Here is a 27,400-nt window from a genome sequence, read left to right as displayed (position 1 = left end):
AAGGGGTGGTGACTCCTCTATGGGCCGTGTGGCCCATCTAATAGGGCCACATGGGCCGTGGCCCATCAAGCTATGGGTCGCGGCCCCACCAGGAAAAATACGATTATCTTACCAAAATTTTTAATTTTTACAAAATTGTCAATATTCCAATCAAAAAAAAAAATCGCGGTATGCCACCAAATTTTTTTCTCACAATAACCATTTATATCAAGATAAAGCAAAATACCAAGCTACAGAAAGGGATACTCCTGTAGTATGTGTACCAGGTTGGGGTTAGGACAAAATTTTGTTCAAATTTTTCACATTATAGTTCTATTATGAGTTCGGGGACTGTCTCGTGTTAGCCAAGTGAATAGTCCCTTTGCACAACTTGATGGGCCGAGGCCCCAATTCGATGGGCTGTGTCCCCGGCCCATGGTCGTAGAGGAGTCACCACTTACACTCCATAATACATTCTTGTATGATGTAGTGATCTGATATTTAAATTGAGTTTATTCAATTCGCCAAGCGATTTGTTTTATTCTTGTTTTCATATTAATATTCCTTATGCTCATATCCAGTGATGGGATTCAGCCAGTTCGCACCAGTTCTATAGAATCTTCTCACAGAATTTTATGAGATCAGCGAACCGGTTAGCATTACATTATTAGCATTTTTTGTAATAGAACCGGGGTAAAATTATGACTTTTGTGATGGAACCGGCTGACAAATAATTGAATCCCACCACTGCTCATATCCATTTTTGTAATTCACAGTTCTATCACCGAAAACGGAGAAATGCCGCCCAAGAAAATTCGTCAGGATGATACTATAGGTAATATTAGATGTTTCATACTTATTGTGGAGGAGAGGAAAGTTGATAAGACGACTCCAACATGTGACAAATCATTTCTCATTGTCCGGTTGTCCTTCAAGTTCGGGAATGGAAATAGTTAATTGTCCCAATTTAATTAGTCAAGAGTATTTGGCTCTTTTCATCACCCCCCCCCTTCATTGAATCCCCACTGCTTCTAACAAACTGCGGTAACTGATTTGATTCACGGGAGCCAGAGCTCTGAGAACAAAGAGTCGCATGCGCCTCCGGAGATGAGTCTTTGATAAATAGTTTTTTGAATTCAACTGGAGCCCCCCCCAACACTCCTATTTACATCACAAATTTCTTTAAATATGGGATTAGCCAAAAATCAATAATTTTCTTGTTAACTAAATAATATATTTTTCTCACTTTAGAAAAGCCAGAAACTTCTACGCCTTTAACCTCACCGTCCCAACAACCGTCACCAATCTTGAAATCAGATGAAGCCTTGTCGAAATTAACACTAAATCTTTCCGTAGACTCAGTTAGACTCGGACAGATGAAGCTGGTTCCTAAGACTGTACTGAGGGTTAGTTCTTGAGTTTTTTTAAATCAAGGTCACTCGGAAATAAAATTAGTCTCAAAATTACGACTGATTGATACGAGTGACCGTATATGATTCGTTGCCCCCTCGTAACAAGCCTTCTGCCCGTATTTAAGAATACCGTATATGCTCGTTGCACCGCCCGATCTTGATTAAGGGCCCGTTTGAATAGCCGCCCATGTGAACAGAACATAAAAATAAATAAGGGCCGGTGCTTGAATACCCGCCCGATGTAAAAGCTGATTTTTCAGTGGTAGAGAACAATGGGAAATAAGAAGCGCTTTTGTCACAACGCTGTTGAATTTTAAGCGCTGGTAGATAACACTCACGCCTTAGGCATCCAATTACATAACAGATAGCATTGATTACGTAACATCATGGTTCTCAAACTGGGCGTCGCGACTTCCAAGTGTGTCGTTTCAACGTGCGTTTGACGTGAATAAATTGACATGAAAAAAGGATTAATGTCGTCAAATATTTGTCTTCAAAGAAACCGTAATTTTTGTGTATAATTTTACTTTAAAATAAACAAGCGTTCGTGTTTGAATAAGGGCCGGTTCAAATAAGGGCTCGGTTAGTGAGTTTGGTTAAAAAAATATGGGCCCGGGCTACAAAACGAGCAAATACGGTAACGGTACTCATCCTTGTTGTGGATGCTTTAGTGAGAGGTTTGGAGTTTAACAAATAAGCAGAATTCCATTCCACATAATACAAGTTTTATTAGTCTCAGGGGTGTGCAACATTTTTTGTTGGTAGCTGGGCCATATAACCAACTTAAGGCCAGACAAAAAATTTAGCTGGAACGGCAAGAGAATGAGAGTATTGCTTAGCCTTGTAGTGATAAAGACACCAAGCAAAGCTGCTAAAGATTTAAAACACAGCGACAAGAGCAAAAAAATATGTATTTTTACCCATGTGAGCGCGTTTTAAACACAAAATGTCGGATTCAGATTTTATGCTTGATTGCGAAAATTATAGAGTGTTGAAAAAGGCCACACTAAATGACTTGTTTAGGCTGGGTTATGGGCGGTGGGTCACCTGTTGCGCACCCCTGGTCTAGCTAATGCTTAGTCAGCCAATTGGGAAATATAAGTTGCCAGAAATGCAGTTAACACTTTGGTCTTCTCTTTTGTTTTATTCACAGATTTCACATGAGTCGTTAAGCATGACAGCATTCAGCCAAGCTTTACAAAGCAATGTTATCCTGACAATAAATTGGAAGTGGATTATCAGTTGTGACATTTGCACAGATAGCAGAGAACCTTGTATATTCCTGGTGCTCACACAAGGTACGTATTGGGTCGATGAATTAGGTCGCCATGACAACATTGTGAGATTGTCTCACACTATAATTACAATGGTTACATAGACTGTGGTGCTTGGAGTCAACTTGTTATTGTTGAAACGGCGACTGCTTGGTATGTCCCAGTTTGCATTGACGTACCTATTGCATTTTACATTTTATTTATTAAATTACATATTTAGTTTGGCGTTCTGTTAGACTTCCCCAAGGGTGCAATTGCTTGATAACCAGTATTGGTTTCGCCGTCTACTTTTACCCTGGAATGCGATTTTTTCATATTTCCTTTTATTTGTGTATGTGTAGTTCATATTTTCAGCATAGAGAAGAAATAAATTACTGATTACTGACTGTGAATTCATGGAAAATTACACAAATCTGACTTAAACGCTGGGCCACGAAAATTAACAAATTTTTTTATTCCGATCGCAGCTTGATGGAAGTTTTGATTCTAAATTCCCGGGAAACCAAATTTTGTGCATACAAGAATTCTTGGGGCTCCCGAAGTATGCGAACCAAGATGGCGGACATCGGAATGTAATATGTCTACTAGGTTAGGGTTAGGCCATAATTTTAGGTATAAATACTACGGGAGGCTCTTGGCTAGTCTTCGAACTGATAATAGGACTAAAATAAGGAAAATTGGAAAAAAATTATCGCCTAACCTGTTACCCATGTTACGTTCCGATGTCCGCCATCTTGGTTCGCATACTTCGGGAGCACCGAATTCTTCAATTGTTTGTTAAGAATTGAAGTGTCTGCCACAAGGCTATCACTTTAATATTATTTGTGAACTTTTTTTTTAGTCCTCATTATACACTTTCTAATGGCATACACATCTCTCAAAACTTATTTCATCTATTATAGGTTGCTTGCCCACACTGAGAGCAACTTTGAATATGGTTAAAGGGAAATTTCCGTATTATGACCCAGATGGGAAAGGTGAGTATTTTGATATTACAAGTGCGAAACATAGATTATCAATCATTTAAAACGTTTAGGAGAGATTTCTTGCTATCGACTAGGTCAAAAAAAAAATCGCATTATTGACTAGGTCTTATTTTATTAAGGGTATGGCTTATATTAAAATCATTTTTAAAATTCAGGCTATGTCTCATTTTCGGGGAAACACGGTGATATGGTACCTGATTGAGAAGTTCGCACGTTCCGTAATTTGACAGTAGGCTTGTAATTTAGCGAGGTTTGATAGTAAAATGGAGGCAAACGAACAACAAAGTATTTTTCAGTTCATTCAAAAGAGACCCAGCGATGAAAACAGAAAATTTGTCATACAGCTATTTATTTTTACAAAGAATAACTTACATAGTTACGACTTGTAATTCTCTTGGATATATCCCTGACTAAGTTTCATCAATCTTTTCATATTTTTCAGATGACGAGAGATTGTTTATCTTTTATATCAGCGCTACTTTTCTTTGTTCAAGTACTCAATGTAATGTTGAAACTTTATTAAGGAAAGTGGAATTAGTTCGTAAAAAAATGAAGAAACCTTCGGTAAGTATTTTTCAATCCTCATTACAGTGTCTCACAAAGCGATAAAGTCCCGTGAAATTGTATTTTTTTTTTCAGTCATTCTTCCGACATATAACTTTCGCTGAATCAGAATTGAGACAAAGCAGAGCGGCTGCAAGTATGGAGACTTCAGTGAGTAAGGTAAGACAAGGATTCCCAAACTTTAAGCTCGCAACCTCTTCCATTTTATTAAAATTTTTCGTGACCCCTGTTAAGTCGACATTGTCATGCAATCATGCCGCTTCTCTGATCCTATGTATTCTCTCAAAATGCGAGATTCATGTTTTGCACTAGTTTTAATAATTTTGTTTCGAATCAATAATTCAAAAAAAGTACAATAGATTTAGTACTTTGTGTGAAATTGGTGTACTCATTGCGACCCCTAAAATTGGTTGCGCACCCCCTTCGTTGTAAATTTCCCCCAAGACATTCAAGACTGGGTGAAGACTGCAACTACTGACGTTTCCCTATGCGGCGAATTGAGAGAGAGTATTCCCTTGCAGGGGCATAGCCAGGGGGGGGGGAAATTTGAGGGTCGGAACCTCTCCTTTCGAAATGTAAAAAAAAAGCATTTTCCTGTATCATATATAGCAATTTTACGTGGACTGGAATGCTTTTTGCTTTTAGTCCCTCAAGACCAACGGTGCGCAATCTGCGGTCATCGTGAAAAAATAATGCGGCCGTCCACATACAAAATCCTATCAACAAAAAACAAAAACAAAAAAAGTTAAAAATATAGGATTTGGCGGCTATGTTGTGCAAACTTTTATAGAATAAATTTATTAGCATATTTGACATTTTATTAAAATAGTGGAATCATTATGCAACTTGCTGCAATATATCTGCTCAAGAATAGGTCCACCGAAACGCATATTATACTTTCAAGTAGTCCTACATACTTCATAATAGGGCAGACTGCACCTCGCACGGGTCAAATACACGGTTATGACGTCATAAAAGCAAAAAAATTCCGCGCGCCTTCGGCGTGCTTATCAACCCCCTGGAGGCTGTATTGAGTTCAAATAAATGCAATGTGCCCGCCAATAGCAAAAAGGTTGTGCACCCCTGCTGTAGACTCTTGAAAACTTATGATAGTATATGCCTTTTTAAATTCTTATTTTGATCAAGTAAATCCTAAAAATACTTATATATTCTAGACTCCCACTCCTACCACCACTCAGCAGGCTACATCAACCACTGCATTGACTCCAACAACCACCACCCAAATGCAGACTAGGAAACGAACAATACCTGTGATCTATGAGAAAAACGATGAGTCGCCAGAAGATGATCTGAAGTTTATGTTCACTGGGCCAAGGATAGAGTAAGATTTTGAATTTTTTTCATGACGGGGGGGGGGTTCCATACTTCCACTCTGAACAAGGCTCTGAGCCCCCACTGTCACGTATGATGATTTGTTGATATTGTATTATTTCGTTTTGGTAATTATAGGCAACACTGCCTGTTCACTTCATTTTATTGTTTCACTCTTCATTGACTTTGTATCTACAGAGTTTGATTTTTGTAGCTGACCAAATCTGATTTCATTGGTCCAGTTGCTTTTCTCAATGTTGACATGACATGTTAAGATTACCTGGATCAAATTTCATGCCAGCCACTCAGGAGCGTAGCCAGGTTGGGGTCGACTCCCCACCCCCCTTTGAAATATAAAAAAAAAAAATTTTCATTGGACCTGCTAGCTGTTATCGTCCAACTTGGTAATTACATATTCCGTAACCCTCATTACTTATCTATCTTGTTCGGTAATCATCATATCTCAGACTAGAAGCCCAGTGTTTTTCGATGAATTATGTCGTATAATTAGCGAGTTAATTAATTAGTGATGGGACACACGGTGTCGCTATTGAGTCAGAGCAAAAGAATAGAACCTGCGGTTTCTGTTTTGGGGGATCCCCTAACTGAACATGCGGAAGATCAATAAGTTTCTGATCGCTATCTCGTATTTCTATATTTAAGCATTTCTCTTTTGTCTTATCGCAGATTATTTGTTTATCCTCCCCCTCCAACCAAAGGAGGGATCTCAGTCAGCAATGCTGATCAGTTTTGTTTGAACGAGGGGGAATTCCTGAATGATGTCATAATAGAATTTTATTTGAAGTAAGTATGAGAGTACTATTTGAAGTCAGTGGCTGCACTTATCATCAATGTAACTTGTGTTGTGCATGTTAACATGGCAGCACCAGAAAATATTTATTCAGTAATTAGGCTTCCCGCTGCTTGTCAGCAGGGAACCTATTGTATTCCTGTGTTTTATTATTATTATTAGGCTTCCCGCTGCTTGTCAGCAGGGAACCTATTGTATTCCTGTGTTTTATTATTATTATTATTTATTATTATTATTATTTATTATTATTATTTATTTTTATTATTTTTTTTTCAAATTGGTCCTACAAACTTGAAATTCACCTCAAATGTGCAGAAGTTCTCAACTAACAATAAAATGCAAATTTTATGCATGACTGACCACGCTTTCACGCTCAAGTGAGCAAAACGCGGTTTCAGTTTTTTTGCGATTTCTTAAAATTGATACATGCTATTGTGTTGAAATTCATAACAATGATTGATGGACATGTTCCGGATGCGATATGTCAAGGATACGCATGAGTGACTTCGGCGATACGCTCCAGTGAGCAATATAGGATTTCACATTTTCATCTTCTTCTCGAGAACGACACTACTTAGAGACTTGAAATTTACATCACATGCAGATAATAAGTCCCCCATCATAAATTGCAAATTTTATGCATGACTGACCACGCTTTCACGCTCCAGTGAGCAAAACGCGTTTTCAGTTTTTTTGCGATTTCTCAAAATTGATACATGCTATTGGGTTGAAATTCATAACAATGATTAATGGACATGTTCCGGATACGATATGTCAAGGATACGCATGAGTGACCTCGGCGATACGCTCCAGTGAGCAATATGGGATTTTACTTTTTCATCTTCTCCTCGAGAACGACACTACTTAGAGACTTGAAATTTACATCACATGCAGATAATAAGTCCCCCATCATAAACTGCAAATTTTATGCATGACTGACCACGCTTTCACGCTCCAGTGAGCAAGACGCGTCTTCAGCTTTTTTTACGCGGGAAGCCTGTTAAAGCTGCACGCAGCTCTAGTTTATTATTATTATTATTATTATTATTATTATTTATTTTTATTATTTTTTTTTCAAATTGGTCCTACAAACTTGAAATTCACCTCAAATGTGCAGAAGTTCTCAGCTAGCAATAAAATGCAAATTTTATGCATGACTGACCACGCTTTCACGCTCCAGTGAGCAAAACGCGTTTTCAGTTTTTTTGCGATTTCTCAAAATTGATACATGCTATTGGGTTGAAATTCATAACAATGATTAATGGACATGTTCCGGATACGATATGTTAAGGATACGCATGAGTGACCTCGGCGATACGCTCCAGTGAGCAATGTAGGATTTTACATTTTCATCTTCTTCTCGAGAAAGACACTACTTAGAGACTTGAAATTTAAATCACATGCAGATAATAAGTCCCCCATCATAAATTGCAAATTTTATGCATGACTGACCACGCTTTCACGCTCTAGTGAGCAAAACGCGTTTTCAGTTTTTTTGCGATTTCTCAAAATTGATACATGCTATTGGGTTGAAATTCATAACAATGATTAATGGACATGTTCCGGATACGACATGTCAAGGATACGCATGAGTGACCTCGGCGATACGCTCCAGTGAGCAATATAGGATTTTACACTTTCATCTTCTTCTCGAGAACGACACTACTTAGAGACTTGAAATTTACATCACATGCAGATAATAAGTCCCCCATCATAATTTGCAAATTTTATGCATGACTGACCAGGCTTTCACGCTCCAGTGAGCAAAACGCGTCTTCAGTTTTTTTACGCGGGAAGCCTGTTAAAGCTGCACGCAGCTCTAGTATTCCAATTTGTATTTTGGGTACTCCTGTAGTATAGGGTTAGGGATAGAGCATAGGGCATAATTTTGTTCCGATTTTCCTTATTTTGGTTCTATTACGAGTTCAGGGATTGTCTGTGTTAGCCAAGTGAATATAATAACCCTTTCCATAGGTTTCAGTCTCTTCACACAACTTGATGTGAAGTAGTACTCGTTTCACTATCGGTCCACTTACTGTAATTCAGTAATTCGATGCGTATTTGTTTTTTTTCTCAATGACTTTGTTTTTATTTGTGTTATATTTCACTTTAGATCAGAAACATCAAAATTTGGTTTTAGTTTGGCTGTGACAGCATCAGGTGGGCCAGAATGAATTACTTAACGGGCCAGATTTGGCCCCATGTCAGCTTTAGATTCATTCTAAGTGTACTTTAGATTCAAGTTGAATGAAGCCTTATATCAAGGACATTCAAGGGTCTCATATTCTAATTCATTGCACTTGTAATATATTATTTTCAGATATGTTTATGATAAATTCCTGTCTCCTTCCGATCGAGAGAGAACTCACATGTTCAGTTGTTTTTTCTATGAACGTTTGATGCAGAGAAATGTTCGAGATAAATTGAAAAATAAAGACATAAGGTAAGCTTACATTCGTGACAGATGTACAGCCAAGATATTTTCAATGAGAGGGAGGGGGATTACTTGAAATTGATGCTCAAATGGTAGAAAACTCAAATTTTCAAATGACCCTCGTAACCCATAACCCCCCATGCTATTCGTTGATGACACTTTTGGCCCCAAAATAATAATCCCATTGGATAGAATGACAAAACCTTGAGTAACGTTTAAAACGCACAGAATACAAAATGGAAGGTTTTGCCAAAAATAAGTTATTCTACTATATCTATATCACTTCGATTGATAAATTGATTTTCTTTTTTTAATATCTCATTGGGGTTATAAATCTAACTTGACTCTTTTTTTTCTTTTCACACGCACTATCATTTATTTTATGAAGAAAGTTTTCTTTGTTAAGCTGAAGGTAGGCTACCAGTAATGTAAGAGATTTGTTTTGGCATTAGTGTCTATATATTTGAGCATCGCGTTGTACTTATCAATCTTAACTCTAACAAGTTTCAATAGAAGTTTTAAAACTTGTTAAAACACATGGCGCCAACCAGTCATGGGCATTCTAACACCAATCCCAATGGCCTCTATTCTCTTCCTCACAGCCCAGCAGAACGCCGTCATAATCAAGTGAAGAAGTGGACGAGAAACGTCGACATATTTTCGAAGGATTATTTATTTATTCCAATAAATGAAGCATCACACTGGTGAGAATATGATATGTAATTTAATTTTTGTAAAATGAGTTTGCTCAGTACTAGATCACATAGACACTCACTCAGAAGTAAAGAAGACTCATATCTGAGCAAAGTCACGGACACTCACTAAGAAGTAAAGTAGACTCATCTCTGAGCAAAGTTACAGCACTCACTCAGAAGTAGAGGAGACTCATATCTGAGCAAAGTTACGGACACTCACTCAGAAGTAAAGTAGACTCATCTCTGAGCAAAGTTACAGCACTCACTCAGAAGTAGAGGAGACTCATCTCTGAGCAAAGTTGCAGGCATCCACTCAGAAGTAAATGAGACTCATATCTGAGCAAAGTTACAGACACTCACTCAGAAGTAAAGTAGACTCATCTCTGAGCAAAGTTACAGCACTCACTCAGAAGTAGAGGAGACTCATCTCTGAGCAAAGTTGCGGACACTCACTCAGAAGTAAAGTAGACTCATCTCTGAGCAAAGTTACAGCACTCACTCAGAAGTAGAGGAGACTCATCTCTGAGCAAAGTTGCGGGCACTCACTCAGAAGTAGAGGAGACTCATATCTGAGCAAAGTTACGGACACTCACTCAGAAGTAAAGTAGACTCATCTCTGAGCAAAGTTACAGCACTCACTCAGAAGTAGAGGAGACTCATCTCTGAGCAAAGTTGCAGGCATCCACTCAGAAGTAAATGAGACTCATATCTGAGCAAAGTTACAGACACTCACTCAGAAGTAAAGTAGACTCATCTCTGAGCAAAGTTACAGCACTCACTCAGAAGTAGAGGAGACTCATCTCTGAGCAAAGTTGCGGACACTCACTCAGAAGTAAAGTAGACTCATCTCTGAGCAAAGTTACAGCACTCACTCAGAAGTAGAGGAGACTCATCTCTGAGCAAAGTTGCGGGCACTCACTCAGAAGTAAAGGAGACTCATCTCTGAGCAAAGTTACGGGCACTCCCTCAGAAGTAGAGGAGACTCATCTCTGAGCAAAGTTGCGGACACTCACTCAGAAGTAAAGGAGACTCATCTCTGAGCAAAGTTACGGGCACTCCCTCAGAAGTAAAGGAGACTCATCTCTGAGCAAAGTTACGGGCACTCACTCAGAAGTAAAGGAGACTCATCTCTGAGCAAAGTTACGGGCACTCACTCAGAAGTAAAGGAGACTCATCTCTGAGCAAAGTTACGGGCACTCACTCAGAAGTAGAGGAGACTCATCTCTGAGCAAAGTTACAGCACTCACTCAGAAGTAGAGGAGACTCATCTCTGAGCAAAGTTGCGGGCACTCACTCAGAAGTAAAGGAGACTCATCTCTGAGCAAAGTTACGGGCACTCCCTCAGAAGTAGAGGAGACTCATCTCTGAGCAAAGTTGCGGACACTCACTCAGAAGTAAAGGAGACTCATCTCTGAGCAAAGTTACGGGCACTCCCTCAGAAGTAAAGGAGACTCATCTCTGAGCAAAGTTACGGGCACTCACTCAGAAGTAAAGGAGACTCATCTCTGAGCAAAGTTACGGGCACTCACTCAGAAGTAAAGGAGACTCATCTCTGAGCAAAGTTACGGGCACTCACTCAGAAGTAGAGGAGACTCATCTCTGAGCAAAGTTGCGGACACTCACTCAGAAGTAAAGGAGACTCATCTCTGAGCAAAGTTACGGGCACTCACTCAGAAGTAGAGGAGACTCATCTCTGAGCAAAGTTGCGGACACTCACTCAGAAGTAAAGTAGACTCATCTCTGAGCAAAGTTACAGCACTCACTCAGAAGTAAAGGAGACTCATCTCTGAGCAAAGTTGCGGACACTCACTCAGAAGTAAAGGAGACTCATCTCTGAGCAAAGTTACGGGCACTCCCTCAGAAGTAGAGGAGACTCATATCTGAGCAAAGTTGCGGACACTCACTCAGAAGTAAAGTAGACTCATCTCTGAGCAAAGTTACAGCACTCACTCAGAAGTAGAGGAGACTCATCTCTGAGCAAAGTTACAGCACTCACTCAGAAGTAGAGGAGACTCATCTCTGAGCAAAGTTGCGGACACTCACTCAGAAGTAAAGGAGACTCATCTCTGAGCAAAGTTACGGGCACTCCCTCAGAAGTAAAGGAGACTCATCTCTGAGCAAAGTTACGGGCACTCACTCAGAAGTAAAGGAGACTCATCTCTGAGCAAAGTTACGGGCACTCACTCAGAAGTAAAGGAGACTCATCTCTGAGCAAAGTTACGGGCACTCACTCAGAAGTAGAGGAGACTCATATCTGAGCAAAGTTACGGCACTCACTCAGAAGTAAAGAAGACTCATCTTTGAGCAAAGTTATGGGCACTCACTCAGAAGTAAAGGAGACTCATCTCTGAGCAAAGTTATGGGCACTCACTCAGAAGTAAAGGTGACTCATCTCTGAGCAAAGTTACGGGCATTCACCCAGAAGTAGAGGAGACTCATATCTGAGCAAAGTTACGGGCATTCACTCAGAAGTAAAGGAGACTATTCTCTGAGCAAAGTTACGGGCATTCACTCAGAAGTAAAGGAGACTCATCTCTGAGCAAAGTTACGGGCATTCACTCAGAAGTAGAGGAGACTCATATCTGAGCAAAGTTACGGGCATTCACTCAGAAGTAAAGGAGACTATTCTCTGAGCAAAGTTACGGGCATTCACTCAGAAGTAAAGGAGACTCATCTCTGAGCAAAGTTACGGGCATTCACTCAGAAGTAAAGGAGACTCATATCTGAGCAAAGTTACGGGCATTCACTCAGAAGTAGAGGAGACTCATATCTGAGCAAAGTTACGGGCACTCACTCAGAAGTAAAGGAGACTCATCTCTGAGCAAAGTTACGGGCATTCACTCAGAAGTAGAGGAGACTCATATCTGAGCGAAGTTACGGGCACTCACTCAGAAGTAAAGGAGACTCATCTCTGAGCAAAGTTACGGGCATTCACTCAGAAGTAGAGGAGACTCATATCTGAGCAAAGTTACGGGCATTCACTCAGAAGTAAAGGAGACTCATCTCTGAGCAAAATTACACCACTCACTCAGAAGTAAGAAAGACTCATCTCTGAAATCTCATCTAAATGAGCATTCATTTAAATAAAGTCAGTGTCGATCATCTATCAATCACCAATGCCAATCCAAAATATTCAGTATTCCTGAAGTATGCGTACCAAGATGGCGGACACCGGAACGTAGTATTTCACCAAGTCAGGATTGGGCCATAATTTTATTCCAATTTTCCTTATTTTAGTTCTACTACGAGTTCGAGGACTAGCCAAGTGGGTCCCGTAATATTTGTGCCTGAAATTATTGCCTAACCCAAACCTGGTACACATACTACGTTCCGGTGTCCGCCATCTTGGTACGCATACTTCAGGAGTACCAAAAACTACATCATCTCTTTTCACTTGTTCAGGTATATAGCTGTTATATGCTTCCCTGGTATGGATGCCAGTGAGATGATCTGTTTGTCTAGTAAAACCACAGAAAATATGGCCCCAAAAATGCTGAAAACTAAAAAGGAAGAAAAAAAATGTCAGAAAATTGCGAAATCTGAAGAACCGACTAACCAAGGTACATGAATACAACCAAGAATACATGAATACAATATCAGAGTTACTTGAGTATTTGAAATAGATCATTATGAAAATATAAAGGTAGCTATTGTTATATATATATATTGCTGGTGAATGCATCTATCACGATTGTAGCTCACTTTTTCAGACTTTCAATAAAAGTCAAAGCCAATGTCAAGTTTAGTGTTAAATTGTTTTTTACCCCGATATTTGTTGTAAAATACATACCATGTATACTCCATGTGAAACGAGTTTGAAACTAAAAAAAGGGATCGCCTGATGCACGCATAACTCTGATCGCACTAAAGATTCGGTTTATATGTGCTAAGTTCTCACAATACGAGTGCACACACACTCGATGCAGCGCTTGGTACACTATACCAGTGATAACAGTCCATGATTGGTTGTCATACACATGAGCGCTTGCTTGTTTACACTATGACAGGATTTTGAGACACTTCTTATGTTATTAATAAAAGTAATACACAACAATAATCGTTATCATTTTCATTAATTCTCTTCTGCAACCATTTGCTGTGTTGGCGAATTCTGCGTGTTACGATTTGTAGGGTCGGCTTATATGCGAGGGTATATGGAACTTGAATTTTGTTCATATTTTAATTTCCATTGTTTTTTATGCGGCTCCCTACAACTTCAGGATTTGAAATTTGGCTCTGACACTAAAAAAGGTTGAGAAACACAGAAACCAATCCTGGGCGGCTCGCATAAAGTATTGTTCAAAGCTACATGCAAAAATTTAATAAAGACATTAATTTTTTTCGCAGGTCCTGATCCGGCATCCTCCTTGCCTTCAAGTATGCAGTATTTATCTTTCTATGGAGAAGAGGGAGATAGTGAGGGTCAAGGGTCATCAACTTCCAGGAAGTTGGAAGGAAAAGATCAAAGTTCAAATGAGGTTCAAGGGTCGTCAATTTCCAGGAAGTGTGACGCAAAAGATCAAAGTTCAAATGAGAATCAAAGGTCACCGAACTCGGAAGAGTCAAGGTCATCTGAAAGTCACGGGATTTCACCAAATCTTGACTCGCAACCTGGTATCAACACTAATAAACGGAAAAAGTTAATTTTAATTAATTTACCAAATTTTAAACATCGTAAAAAAATAAAACCGAATTCTGGGCCGCGGCGTGTACCCATACATACGGACACTTTGGAAAATTCTGGCGAACACAATTTCGGCCTCAGATCCTCGTCGAAAAGTCCCGATTGTTCTAAAACTAACGTGACAGACAAAATAGGTTCAAAAGATAGTGATGAAAATTCTGAAGAACGTCTGATACCTATTCATTTGGACTCTCCAGAGAATTCAAACAATCGCAATATTTTGCCCAAATCGCCATTGAAGAACAGCGATCATTTTATAAATGGCACGACAGACAAAATTGATGCATTGTCGACAATAACGATGGAATCTTCTCTTCAAATAGAGAAAAAATCTTGTGAAAATGTGGAATCAGATATTGATGAAATACAAAGTAGTTCAAATTCTGGTGACAAAAGCTCTATACCATCACCTAGTGGTTGTCACAATATTATTCAAACTACAATAAAGCAAGTAGAGTCATGTTTTAACGATCAAAACAACTCTGTATCACCACATAGTGGGCAAACTAAACAAGACGATCTAAATTTTGACGAGTCAAGTGAGATGGAAATAAGTCGTGACGATATGATTACGAAACATAACAACTCGACTGAGATTCTAAAAGTTACCTCAATTTCTGAGAACTCTGCAAAAAATGCAGTCTCAGCATTATCAAATAATGATGATTCATCACTTTTTATAAATAATGACATCAGCATAAAAAGTTCATCAGAAAATGAACTTGACATTACTGAAAGTGAAAATCACTCGAGCATGACTGATTGTAATTGTGACTCAACAAACGATCCGCCCATTTCCACGAATGTTTCCGTTTTTTCCCCAAAAATTGAGCACTCTAGTCATGTATTACCTCCTACTCCCTCTGACTGCTCCCTCGCTTCACAAAATAGGGAGGGGGCTTCCCCTAAGAGCTGTTCTGATGAAGTATTTGAACTCTATGTTTCCCCTGAGCATAGTAATGTAACGTTATCCAAAGAGCTCGAACAGCGATGTATTATCAGTCCAAATCGTAAATTAAGGGTTCAGCTCCCTCGTGTGGCCAATCAAAGCCCGATGATAGTTAAACCGATTATAATCAATAGCACTTCGTCGCTCTCTAGTGACTGCTCGTCTGTAATTGTTTTATCGTCAGATAACGAGACTTTTTTACCCAAATCCAAGAAAATTTCTCCAAAAAAATTGACGTATGAAAATGTGCAGCATAAATTATCAAATAATGAGCAGTGTAGCGGAACAACGTCAAATTGTGAAAGTCAGCCATCTGAAACATCGATTGTTACATCACAAAACTCTATGAACTCTCCAGCTAATGAACCTTCATTACATTTAGTGTTTGAAACTTCAAGTCATGAATTGTCAACCTTTGAACTCCAACCTTTGACCCCGAAACCTGATACAAAATCACCACAGACAAGTCCAAGTAAAAATGAATCCGCAATTGAAAATACGGAAAACAGTTGTCCAATGAACTCAGTCAAGTGCGACAAAGATTGTTCCGCTGGACTGAACAACGAAACTGCCGAGTCATCTCCAAATTCCGCCATGTCATCAGAGATTGGTACTGAAAAGGAAAGTACTCTCACTGATTTACCAAAACCCAACATCTCTACCCAAAAATCTGAATCAGTAGATTCTAAGGAAAATAACGAGACCGATAATGTATCAAATAAACACTCGATGGCGCCAGAAAATGGTGCTGATAATTCAAATAATAACATTCTATCAGAAACAAAATTTAACGACTCAAAAGAACACAATTTAGTGGTAGAAAATGCATCCCAACGCACAGATGTAAGCTCTCAAGCAAAAACAGACAATAAGAGTGATGTACCTACCAGTGTTACCTCTGATAGTGGGAATTCTGTTGCCAGTGAAGTTACGTCTGGTAAAGAACAGCATAAGGAGAGTATAACAGGTTTGTTGAAATTGGGGTAAATTTTTCTATTAATGATTTTTCTGGGAGGAATGAAGATAATATTAAGACACAATTTTATGAACGTTAGCCCAGTGCCTGTATTACTGTAAGGCTAAGCGATACCCGCTTTCTCTTGCCTTCTCGCTAAATTTTTTGTGTGGTCCACCTAGATGTCTGAAATTGGCCCACCGACGATAAATGTTGCACGCCCTTGCTTTAGCCTAAGTCCATGCATCTGGAACCATTGTCTTCTCCCACACTAGGACTGCTAGCAAAATGATGGCCATTGTTTTATTGTGCATTGTTTTATAAAAACATGTTTCAAATATTTTTCAGCAGTCTACAAACGTCCATGTATCCTTGTATTTGACTCCCTGAGAGGACCGTCAAGATCGAAGATAGCAGCAAGTCTAAGAGAGTAAGTAGCGGCTGTTTATGTTCCTTTCTTAGTTTTCTTAAAGCAGGGGTTCTCAACCTTTTTCTCTGTCAAGTATCCCCCGAGTCACCCCCCGAGTCACGAAACAATCAACGCGAACCCCCGGTAATCAGACACCGAACAAAGTTGTGATATATTGACTAACGATTTGTTGAAACAACAATTTATTGACCAGATGTAACTGAATTAAATCTTCGTATTGATATTATTACCCTTGTCTTTCACCTAATTAATGAATTCTAAAAGTCTTCCTAACGTTTCAATAAGCATAATCACTTTCTCCAATGCTCGCAGCACTTTTGAGATTTCACAGTTTGCCTGCAAAGCCGTGAATTTCACATTGTTGCGTCACAATCACAACAACGCAGGATCATGGAAAATCTACGTTTCAATCGACACGCAATTTCCTCTGGTAGTAATGAAGGATATTAAAAAACAGCAACATACAAAAACTCGACTGCCGCCCAAGCACCCCTTGAAATCTTCTTGTGAACCCCTGGGGGTTCACGAACCCCAGGTTGAGAACCCCTGGCTTGAAGTAAGGTCCCGAGCTCTAAACTACTAAATATGGGAAGATTATGCATAACTGATTTGAACTAATAAACAGTTGACGCTATTTTTCTTTTTTATCAAAGGCGCGAACGTTCCTAAGCAAAGTCTCATTGAACCCTTGGCCTGTCTGAGTATTTTTTTTTGTCTCAAAGATAATTTTTGCCTTTTACTTCAAATAGGAGCTCCCACAAGCAGCAACAAATGTAATAAATTAGTTACCTGAATTTGTATGGACCATAATCTTTTTAATTCGGTATTGACTACCAAATTTATTTCACTCTCAGCAGGATTGTGAGCATAGGATATAATTTCTTAAGTATTGGCCTGTCAATAATTGGTTGCTGCACACTATTAGGCATCAGGAAATCAGTGGTTTGCGCACTTGATTATGATACATAAAAATATATAGGTACTTCTGAAGTATGCGCACCAAGACGTCACACAACCTGAACCTTAATCTGGTACACAACCTGAGTTCAGGTTGTGCGCCATCTTGGTGCGCATACTTCAGGAGGTCCAATATATAATTCAAGTAGTAAAAGGGGCGCTCCAGAAGTATGTGTACCAATAATAGAGGTAACTAATTTTGTTCGCCTATTTTACATCAAGTTGTTCAAAGGGACTGAAACCTATGGGCAGGGGGTATATTCACTTAGCTAACACAGACAGTCCCCGAACTCGTAATAGAACCAAAATAAGGGAAAAAAATTATGCCCTAACCCTAACCCGGTACACACACTACGGAAGTATCGGAAAGAGTACAATAAGAAGAGTTGCAAACGACTACAGACACACTAAGAACTATCTATGAACAGGCTTTCATGTTAATTTGTTTAAGGGAAAAACCCAAGCCTCGACTGAAAATGAAAAAGGGAATTCCCCAGAATGATAGTATCAAACCCCCCCCATAAAATTTAATTTTTAATTTCTAGGTACCTCACCATGGAATGGAAAACCAGAAAATCGAAATCGTTTGGAACGAAAGTGTTTGATAAAGACAGCATGCGAATGTGTTCTGTAGTTGTTCCGCAGCAGGATAACTATACGGATTGTGGATTATTTCTCTTGCATTATTTTGAAAAGTTTTTTCGCGTAAGTTGTTCGTGTTGTTGGCTCTGGGTATGATGTGGAACTTCCATTAACCCTTTCCGTGCGGTGGGCACGTATACGTACCCACGACAAAAGTCGCTAGATTGCGGCGGGAACGTTGATGTACTCCACTGTTTTATTTAGCCATCGGTCGCAAACTGTTGGTCTAGTTTTTCCGGGTTTTAGTTTGTTGATAAGAAGTCTTCTTCGAGATTAACATAAGCGACGATAAATCTCGCTTTCGTTTACGACGGAATTTTATTTGTGGCGGAACGAGGGAGTGTTTTTGAAATCTATGCAAATTTCGGTGTTTTTTGGGTGGTAATAGAAGACATATTATCCCTTCTATCTGCCATAGTATTTTGAGTTGGATCACGAAATTGCTACAGCAATATTATGCTATTGTTTGCAAACCAAGAAGCAGGGATGGCCAATACCGAATGGTTCACTATTTCGAATACATTCGAAATTATTTTTTTCGAATATGAAATTTCGAATATATACTTCGAAAATAAAATCCACTAATTGAAGCTTATCTAAATGTATGTAGGAATTTCCATACAATAAGCAATGGAATAACTGCTATCTACAAGTTACAACCTAGCTATATTACCAGGCATTTCATATTTGCAGATTATTGCAGTATATATTTTATATACCATGAGTCATGTTAACAGAATTAAATTAATATGACAATAGTGGTATCGGTGATGGATTTGAATATTTGCGCAACACAAAATCATCCTAGTAAAACGCCCATACTTTTAAATACCAACCATTATCCAAATTATTTGTCGAAAAGCGGGATAAAGTATGAGGTATTTTTCCGGCTTGTGACAATTTTTTTGTGAGTACAAAAATACGACTCAAAAATTAATTATATTCGGGAACTTTACCACACATTTTAGGTCCGCAGATCGCCGTTGTATGTTTGAGTAATAATACTTTTATTATTTTATAAATATGAAAATAGGAATCAAAAACTATTTATAATCGGGTAGTTTACCACACATTGTAAGTCCACAGATCGCCGTTGTATTTTGTAAATACGAAAATAGGAATCAAAAATTAATATTAATCGCGAGTTTGCCACACAATTTATGTCCACAGATTGTCGTGATATTGTGCCGAATATAATTAGTTTTGATTCTTATTTTAGTACTCACGAAAAATTGTCACAAGTTTATATTTTATCCCGCTCTTGGGAACTAATTTGGATAATGGTTCCCATTGGTTTGTATTTGAAAGTATGGACTTTTTACTAGGATGATTTCGTGCTGCGCAAAATATTCGAATCCATGACCGATACCACTACTTAAAATGCCTTACCGTGTTAATTTAATTCTATTATCATAACTCAAATGTTGGTAAATCGGGCTGTTTACCACGTATTTCATGTCCACAAATACACGTTGTATTTGGCATTAATACTTTCATTATTTTATCAATATAAAAATAGGAATCAATATTTAAGAATATCGGTCAGTTTACTACACATTTTATGTCCACAGATTGTCGATACAACCATGAGTTACGTTGAACAGAATTAAATTAATACGGCATGACATTTTAAATGCTGGTACCAGTCATGGATTGGGTTATTTTGCGCAACAAAAAATCATCCTGGTAAAGGATGAATACTTTTAACTATCGTTATCAGATTTATTTGCCAGAAAATATTTTCTAATAAATCGACTTGTTTTTCCAACTTGTGACAATTTATTGGATATCGTAAAAATGTCGGCTATAAATACAGTATTTCCCGGCTAATAAGTCCACATGGCAAATAGGACGCTTTCTATTTTTAGCACTCAAAAAGGGGTTTTTCCATATAGGCCTCCAATAAGACGGGTCAAAAAATTCGCTAATAATTTTATATGTTCAGAACCAGATCATGTTAGTTTGGTAGAATCATACTCACAGAATTAACTATTTTTAACAATTGAGCGGTAAATTTAAGTTGTAAAGCGACAATCATTTTGGACAACCTATTAACCCGAATATTGAAATAATTTTGGAATGTGATGATAAGTACTACACTGTACGTCCACGGGTTATTTCACAGCTGTGTTTTCCTGTCTCTGTCGTGTTTTGCTGAATCAGCAAAACGAAAGGGTCACAAAATCACTTTATCTCGGTGGCCGTGTTTCTCTTTAAAGTATCGATAACCGACCTGCGAATAAATATCATGATTGGGAGACCCTAAGACCCAAATATAAGGTTACACGCATAATTTTTCGACGTAATGGAAATGAATTTGTAAATTAAAAGCCTCGTACACGAATGTCGGCGATGTCCACGTACAAATGTGTCGCAACACTAGGCGACGTACTGTCGCAAAAAATATAAACAATCAAAGTGCCGATTCTATTTCATCGTCATTACATGAAACAGCGTAAAAAGTCGTTTAAAGATTCCCGTAAAACGAAACACCACGAATACATTCGAATATCAAAATATTCGATTCGTTTTGGACAACCCTGCCAAGAAGCGGTACCAGTAAAGGATTTAGCGAATATTTCTGATTTTTATCACGGTTTGAAGTTTCAACTCCCAAGAAAAAAAATGCCTTTTTTCTATCCGGTTTGTGACTCAAACCACCACTTTTAAAAAAATTTTTTTTTAATCGCCAATTGCAAGCTCTTTAAATAAGCTTTCCAACGAACCGTCAGTGGGCAGCAGAGGATCATTAGTTTTTCGTTAGTCGATCGATTAGTTGTGGGGGTACAAATGCATAAAATTGGCGTAGCAAATACGATTATTTAATAAAAAATAAAAATCGCATGGAAAGGGTTAAATACACAGTGGTTGCTAAAAAAACAGAAAATTTGGCGAAAAGCTATTTAATTTTACAAAAATAACTTTTACCAAGTTTTTAAAGGTGTATTATGATATATTACATTCATAGATGCTCAAAATGTTGTTATATGACTCAAATTATCTTATACTCAAATTATGTTATATAAATGTCGTCCATGCACTTCAGAGCAGTGCCTTAACCTAGAAGTCCAAGCTCGTGTAGCCTTTTCAAAGGTTGATTTGTGGGATAACGTTCCAATCCAATGACCTCATCCGACCTTAAAGAGCAATATTTTCTTAGCTTGAACACATTTTTTGGCCTTTTGAAGACCTGTGTTTTCCAGCCTCTGATCGGACATGCTGGCTGTTACGGTCTAACTCAGCAATTAGAGATGTCAGAACCCCCACTTCAATAATCACCGTCTATGTCGGGGTAGTCCAAACCCAGGCCCGCAGGCCACATGTGGCCCGCCACTCCATTATCTGTGGCCCGCGTCCCCTTCGGAGAGTAATCAGAAAATCGCATTTTGTGTTGTTTCGTAATAAAATTAACCAGAAAAATCTTTTGACATATTGTTACATCACTAATGTCACTAAATTGACTAGTGTTATGGCTAGCTGAGGCAACTAGCGAAGTTGAATGATGTGCTTGACAGTCTAAATTATTATCTGGCTTTCCATCTTTTTGGTTGGGAATATATGATTACAATTTAGGCATAGAAAACTAAATATTCGAATGCGGATTCTATTAGCGTTGGATGGCTATGTCTGATAACTTTGTGTTTGCACAATATAAGTGTTTGTTTTGTATTGCACTGTTCACCTATTCTTGCCCACAATGCAAAAATAAATTTGTGGCCCGCGGAGCCCACAACCTTGGACCACCCTGGTCTATGTAAAACACATGCTGCTACTGCTCAGTCACTGTGCAATTTTATTTTTATCTCCTGCATGTACAATGTGTATTTTTAAGTTGGTTATAATATTAACTTCCGATTACAGGCACCAATACAAAGCTATGCACCCCCGATTAAAATATTGGACTGGTTTGACCCAGACGAATGCAAAACAAAACGGGAAGAGATTAAAAAAGTTATCGATGATTTACACGAAGAGTGGAAAAAAAAAGAAGAGACATGATACTGTGGGACAGGCCTAATAGGGCATTTTGGAATAGAATTTCAGAATCAGTCGAATATTTTCCTTGAATCGAATATCGAATTTTCATAATTAAATTCGTCCAAACACCTCAAATAAAAAATGACCATCAATGTGAAAATGTAGGATTTCAGAATCGAATCGAATGTTTTCCTTGAATTGAATATCGAATTTTTATAATTGAATTCGTCCAAACACCTCAAAAAAAAAAAAAAGACCATCTGAACATCTATGTGAAAATAGGTGAGGGCAGAAAAAACAAAACTGGCATAACTGCTCAATTAGACGGCCCCAGAGAATCAGGTCCAAAGATTGTTTCCAGAAAATTGTCTCATTTGCTGGAAAATATGGTATCTCTGGCGCAAATACCACAGCAAAGTCAAAGGGAACCACTTTTCCTGTTTTTTTTTAACATTTTTTCTTTCATTTATATTTAAATTATCACGCTATCATTTTGTCGGGAGATTCTGCCAATGGTGACTTCCAGATTTAAATAATTTTGCACCATAATTTCCATCACATTACAGATGTTCACATCAAAGGTTTGGCGTATTAGAATTGCATGGTTGAATGAAGTATCATGTTACTAAACTATTTTGTTCTCTTTGTGTTAGTGTATCTGTATGCTATGTTGCTGCATGCTATAGTTACCATTCCATGACTTAATGGTGGAGAAAGCCGTAACCGACTAGCCGTTACATGAACCATCCTACGACGGCGAGAAGTCCAGCAATCCTCTCGCACATAAACATCCCCCGCACGGGATTCGAACTTGCAAATCCACGCAGAGTAAAGGAGACGCAGTGGCAAGCATATTCCTTACGCTTAGCACGATAAGCCACACCGCCGCGCCAATAGGTCATAGAACCAACTTCAGACATCTAACTGGGCCACACAAAAAAATTAGCAGGAAAGTAAAAAGAGAATGCAGCTATTTATTAGCCTTGCAGTTACAGTAACGAAGACACAGGGCTGATGCGGCAGTAGATCATTATGCTCTTGACTGCTGGGGTGCACGAGCAAACAGCAATGTTGAGTTGTATGTTTAAATCAAGTAGTGCGTTCACCTAACCACTGGTCTTTTTTATCTTGTGTTAGTGGATTAACTTCACAGATCATTGTTGTAAACTCATTATCTAAGGAAGTCTGACTTTGGTCAGAAAGAATAGAATGTTACAGAGCAAAATTTGTGACAGTGCAAGATAATTGCATTACCTAATGGAACTTTGAAGACATTTGAACTACTCAATGAAACACACGTTTCCAATCGATTTAATTTCTTTTTTTCTGTGAAGTTTTAAATTGTGATGAATCAGGATTATCAGTTTGAGGGTTTCTGTGACACCAGCTAGATATCCTTCTTCAACCATTGTTTGTACTGGTGAACACGTATAATGCTGTAGCAAGAGTGGAGATAACTATTTTATGTCATTCAGTCAGTAGTTTAATTTTTCACGTACCGAAAGTGTTCAAACACTGAGGTAAAATAATGTATTTCAACTTGTTGGAAGAATCCTTGCTGCGCACTGTTTACCCTTCTGTGTATTTGTGCCAGTAGATATGCATATAATTAAGGCTGGGCATTTTGAATCGAATAGTAAATTTTTCAAATCGGTTCGAACGAAAACTTTAAATCTGCGTCATCTTTTTTGTCTGACTAAGGTTGAAGTGGATTCTTCAATTTTTTTTATTGAAGTCATATTATTACAATACCATTCTGACAAAGGCCTCAAGTGAGTTATTGATGAACCATGTTTCGTATTGTGCGTGGCAATTCTGTGCGAACTTTTTGAGTGATGGATTCTATGTTTTCAGTTATTTATGTGCCTGAAAGGACCCATAGTAAGAAAAATGTTACATACAATCGAATATCTCCACAGTATACGAGATTCGTTTCGAAGAAAATATTTGTTTGGATACTAAAGCCTGCAGATGTTCAAAAATGTCCAGTCCTACATACAATAAAGATGACTGTTAACAGTGATTCATATTAATTTGTTAACTGGCGTAGAGAATGATTCCCTAAACAGCATTTCGTTTGTTTGAAAATCTTCTTTTTATTTATAAATCTTTCTATTCAACTTTAATGCGTGGTTGGATTCCAATAGCCGCACTTCGCTAATTAACATCTCATTTTTGATGCCTTTCTGTTATTTATATCGTATTCGCATTCACATTATTGTTGATGCATAGTATGCTGAGAAAGTGGATGGGTGCAAAATGTTGTTATTCTTCGGCCAGCAAAATTTAAAAAAAACTGGAGATCCCATCGCTTCCCCAAATTACTCTTTAGCATGGCCAGACCTATTTGTTAATTCCAAATATTTGCATTTTCCTGAAAACTGAGCTGTCACTTAATGACACAAAAAAATTCTTCAGGAAGATTCCTCAGGTTAATTCCTTCATTGTTGTGATGTCTTGGTACTTGATCAGGACAAATCATTGCTGTTTATCTCACTGCTTTAGTTATAACGAGACTCGATATGGGACATGCCGGGCCTTTTTTCATGCACGGGCGTTTGTTTTTTCTAAAGAAAATTATACACAAAAATTACGGTATATTGAAACGACGCACTTGGGCGTCGCGACGCCCAGTTTGAGAACCACGGTGTTACGTAATCAATGCTATCTGTTATGTACTTGGACGCCTAATGCGTGAGTGTTATCTACCAGCGCTTAAAATTCAACAGCGTTGTGACAAAGGCGCTTCTTATTTCCTATTGTTCTCTACCATTGAAAAATCAGCTTTTACGGCATATACGGTATTGGGAAATCAAAATCGGGTTTTTCCCCTTCCACTTCATCCTGTTTAAATGTCTCTCGAGCACATCCAGGATCTATCAGATGCTCTGGTCAAATCAATCACTCATCCAGCAACAGATATCTCTCTATATATTAAATTACTGCATTTCTTTTTCCACTGTAAAATAAACCAGTGAGCGTTGCATCGAGGGTTTTATTTCAAGCAAGATTTAGCGGAAGTTTTTCATATTTATCCAGAAGTCTACAAAAAAGAAAAGTATTTACAAGAAAACAAACTGAAATTGTCCTGTTCCGTTTCATTAAAGTGTGTGTGCCACTCTAGTCAAGGACACGTATGTTTGTCTATATCAGGGGTCTCCAACTCGTAACGTGTCGTAGGCCACTTTTTAAAATTTATTGACCATGCAGAAGCAAACCAAGAAATTAGGTACAAAAATGGGTATCTGAATGTATTGTGTTGAAATTACACTTAAGGCATATTGACGAGGAACAAAAAAATCGAATCCAACTTCTGCCGCTTTGCAGGAATGAGGAAAATTTATTTAACACTTCAAGTTACGCTTGTGTACGATTGTACTCAAATTTCAGTATTCTAGGATGTACAAAAGTCTCGGTCGCCTCGTAGCAAAGTTCAGTCTACTATTCAGAAGCTTGTTTTTGCTCTTACCCTGACAGTTTCTGATATGAATTATTTCAAATATCACGTCAATCGTTATCTGTGGTTGCTTGTAACTCGTTTATCTGCGCTCTTTCAGTTGAGGATTCAAGACCTCGATTTATGTACACTTGTATACAAAATAAGCACTCATAGTGGTGTCACACAATATATATAAAACCATGCTAAACAATTGATTGGTTGACTTGAACTGAAAAGTAAACAAAAGACTGTTGTTCACCATATTATCTGTAAGACTTCACCTCAAATCTACTTTCTTCACCTCAAGAATAAACATAAAAAATACCAAGGCAAAATATTCCAAAGAGACTTAAAAGTGTTAAGAAATTTTATGGTGATAATAAAGAAATCAGAAATTTACAAAAAAACTAAAAAAGCAGCAAGCACTCTTATTAACAGTATATAAAAAAAGCTTGTTATTAAAAGTTGTCAAAATTTCAAATTAAATTTTTCTCAAGTTTGGAGTGATCACACACACAAGTTTTCTCAAATCTGAAGTTGATGTTAATTAATTTCTCTACTTCACAGTCCTAATTTTGAAGCTGAAAAAGAATTTTCCAAAGAAACTCAAAAAGGTGTTAAGAAATTCGATGGTGATAAAGTCAGAAATTTATGTAGAAACTGAAAATGCAAGTTTATTATGCACTCTCAAAAGTTTTTAAAAGGAAGCTTGTGTATGTCAAAAAACTATCGTTATTAAAAGTTCACAACTTTTCTCAAATCTGAAGTTGATGTTAGATATTTGTCAACTCCACAGCCATAATTCTAAAGCTGATGAGTTTGTTTCATATGTCTCATTAAATTCCCTTGTCTGCCATAACTTTTCCCACATGTTGCACATTCATATGGTTTTTCATTCGTGTGAGTAACATAATGGGCTTTTAAATGACCGGCTTCCAAAAAAGATTTATTACAGACAAAGCATGTATAAAGTCTTTCATTGGTGTGAATTTTTTCGTGCCGTCGTAAATTTCCCATCCGTGTAAAATTAGATCCGCATGTTTTACAGGTAAATTCTTGAGCGGATTCTCTACTATGTACTACTTGATGAGATATCAGATGAGACTTTTGTGTGAATTTAGAACCACATATGCTACATTTAAATGGACGTATATTTTGGTGAATCTTTTCGTGACGTCTCAAATTTCCCGAGAACGTAAAACTACGTTTACATGTTGAACAAACATGTTTGGATTTAGATCTTGAATGCTTTACATGATGTTTCCGTAGCAACTGAGAATTAGAGAATAACTCCCCACACTTTTTGCATTGTAGGGGTTTCCCCTCACCTCCAGCAAGTTGTGACATAATCAATTTATTAGCTTTGATCAGTTCTGTATTTTGAGTTCTAGATTGTAACAATCTATTCCGGTTTTTCTTTAGTTGTTTTATCAGGCCATTTTGCATGCCTGAATGATCAACTTTCATTTTCTCGTTGTTTCGTTTATTACGCCTTTTCGTGGTTGATTGAACTCTTTTCTGTCGAGGTGCATGGTTGATTCGATGGATATGCATGTCCACTTTTGATGTAAATTCTTTTCCGCAAATTTTACACAGATATTTTTTACGATTCTTCAAACTGCTTTTAAATCGAGGTAAATCTTTATTTTGGGCACTGGTTTTTGATAGCTCTGATGAACATTTGGCAGAATCTTTATCATTTTCCACGAATAGTGGAGATTCTGTCAACTTATAATCCTCAACTTCATCGTCGTTACAAGGAGGCAAATCAGGTGCATTGGACAATGTCATATCGTCATCAAATTCAATATGTAATTCCACATGAATAATTTCCGTTTTTTGGGCAGCATAATCTTCATTTGAAATCACTGGCTGAGAT

The 27,400-nt window shown here is 37.9% G+C and overlaps 1 protein-coding gene across 2 annotated transcripts in view; it reads left to right on the top strand.

Annotated features, from left to right (window-relative positions):
- The window catches only part of LOC120334617 (uncharacterized), a 35,391-nt gene extending 13,167 nt beyond the window's left edge, over positions 1–22,224 (top strand). The window contains exons 11-25 of one of the 2 annotated variants that reach the window (XM_078115946.1): positions 756–814; positions 1,231–1,385; positions 2,545–2,689; positions 3,568–3,642; positions 4,094–4,215; positions 4,291–4,374; positions 5,391–5,557; positions 6,235–6,351; positions 8,679–8,801; positions 9,395–9,496; positions 12,890–13,047; positions 13,835–16,087; positions 16,427–16,505; positions 18,008–18,167; positions 21,966–22,224. In XM_078115946.1, coding sequence (XP_077972072.1) covers positions 756–814; positions 1,231–1,385; positions 2,545–2,689; positions 3,568–3,642; positions 4,094–4,215; positions 4,291–4,374; positions 5,391–5,557; positions 6,235–6,351; positions 8,679–8,801; positions 9,395–9,496; positions 12,890–13,047; positions 13,835–16,087; positions 16,427–16,505; positions 18,008–18,167; positions 21,966–22,103 — 3,937 coding nt within the window. In that variant the 3' untranslated portion in view covers positions 22,104–22,224. Of the gene's footprint in view, positions 1–755; positions 815–1,230; positions 1,386–2,544; positions 2,690–3,567; positions 3,643–4,093; positions 4,216–4,290; positions 4,375–5,390; positions 5,558–6,234; positions 6,352–8,678; positions 8,802–9,394; positions 9,497–12,889; positions 13,048–13,834; positions 16,088–16,423; positions 16,506–18,007; positions 18,168–21,965 lie in introns of both variants that reach the window. The other variant, XM_078115945.1, reaches the window with a different exon arrangement.
- The last annotated feature ends 5,176 nt before the right edge of the window (positions 22,225–27,400 follow it).

This window comes from Styela clava, chromosome 9 (assembly GCF_964204865.1).
Source record: "Styela clava chromosome 9, kaStyClav1.hap1.2, whole genome shotgun sequence".
NCBI lineage: Eukaryota > Metazoa > Chordata > Ascidiacea > Stolidobranchia > Styelidae > Styela > Styela clava.
The sequence above is the reverse complement of the archived record's forward strand: the minus strand, read 5'-3'. Positions and strand labels throughout refer to the sequence as shown.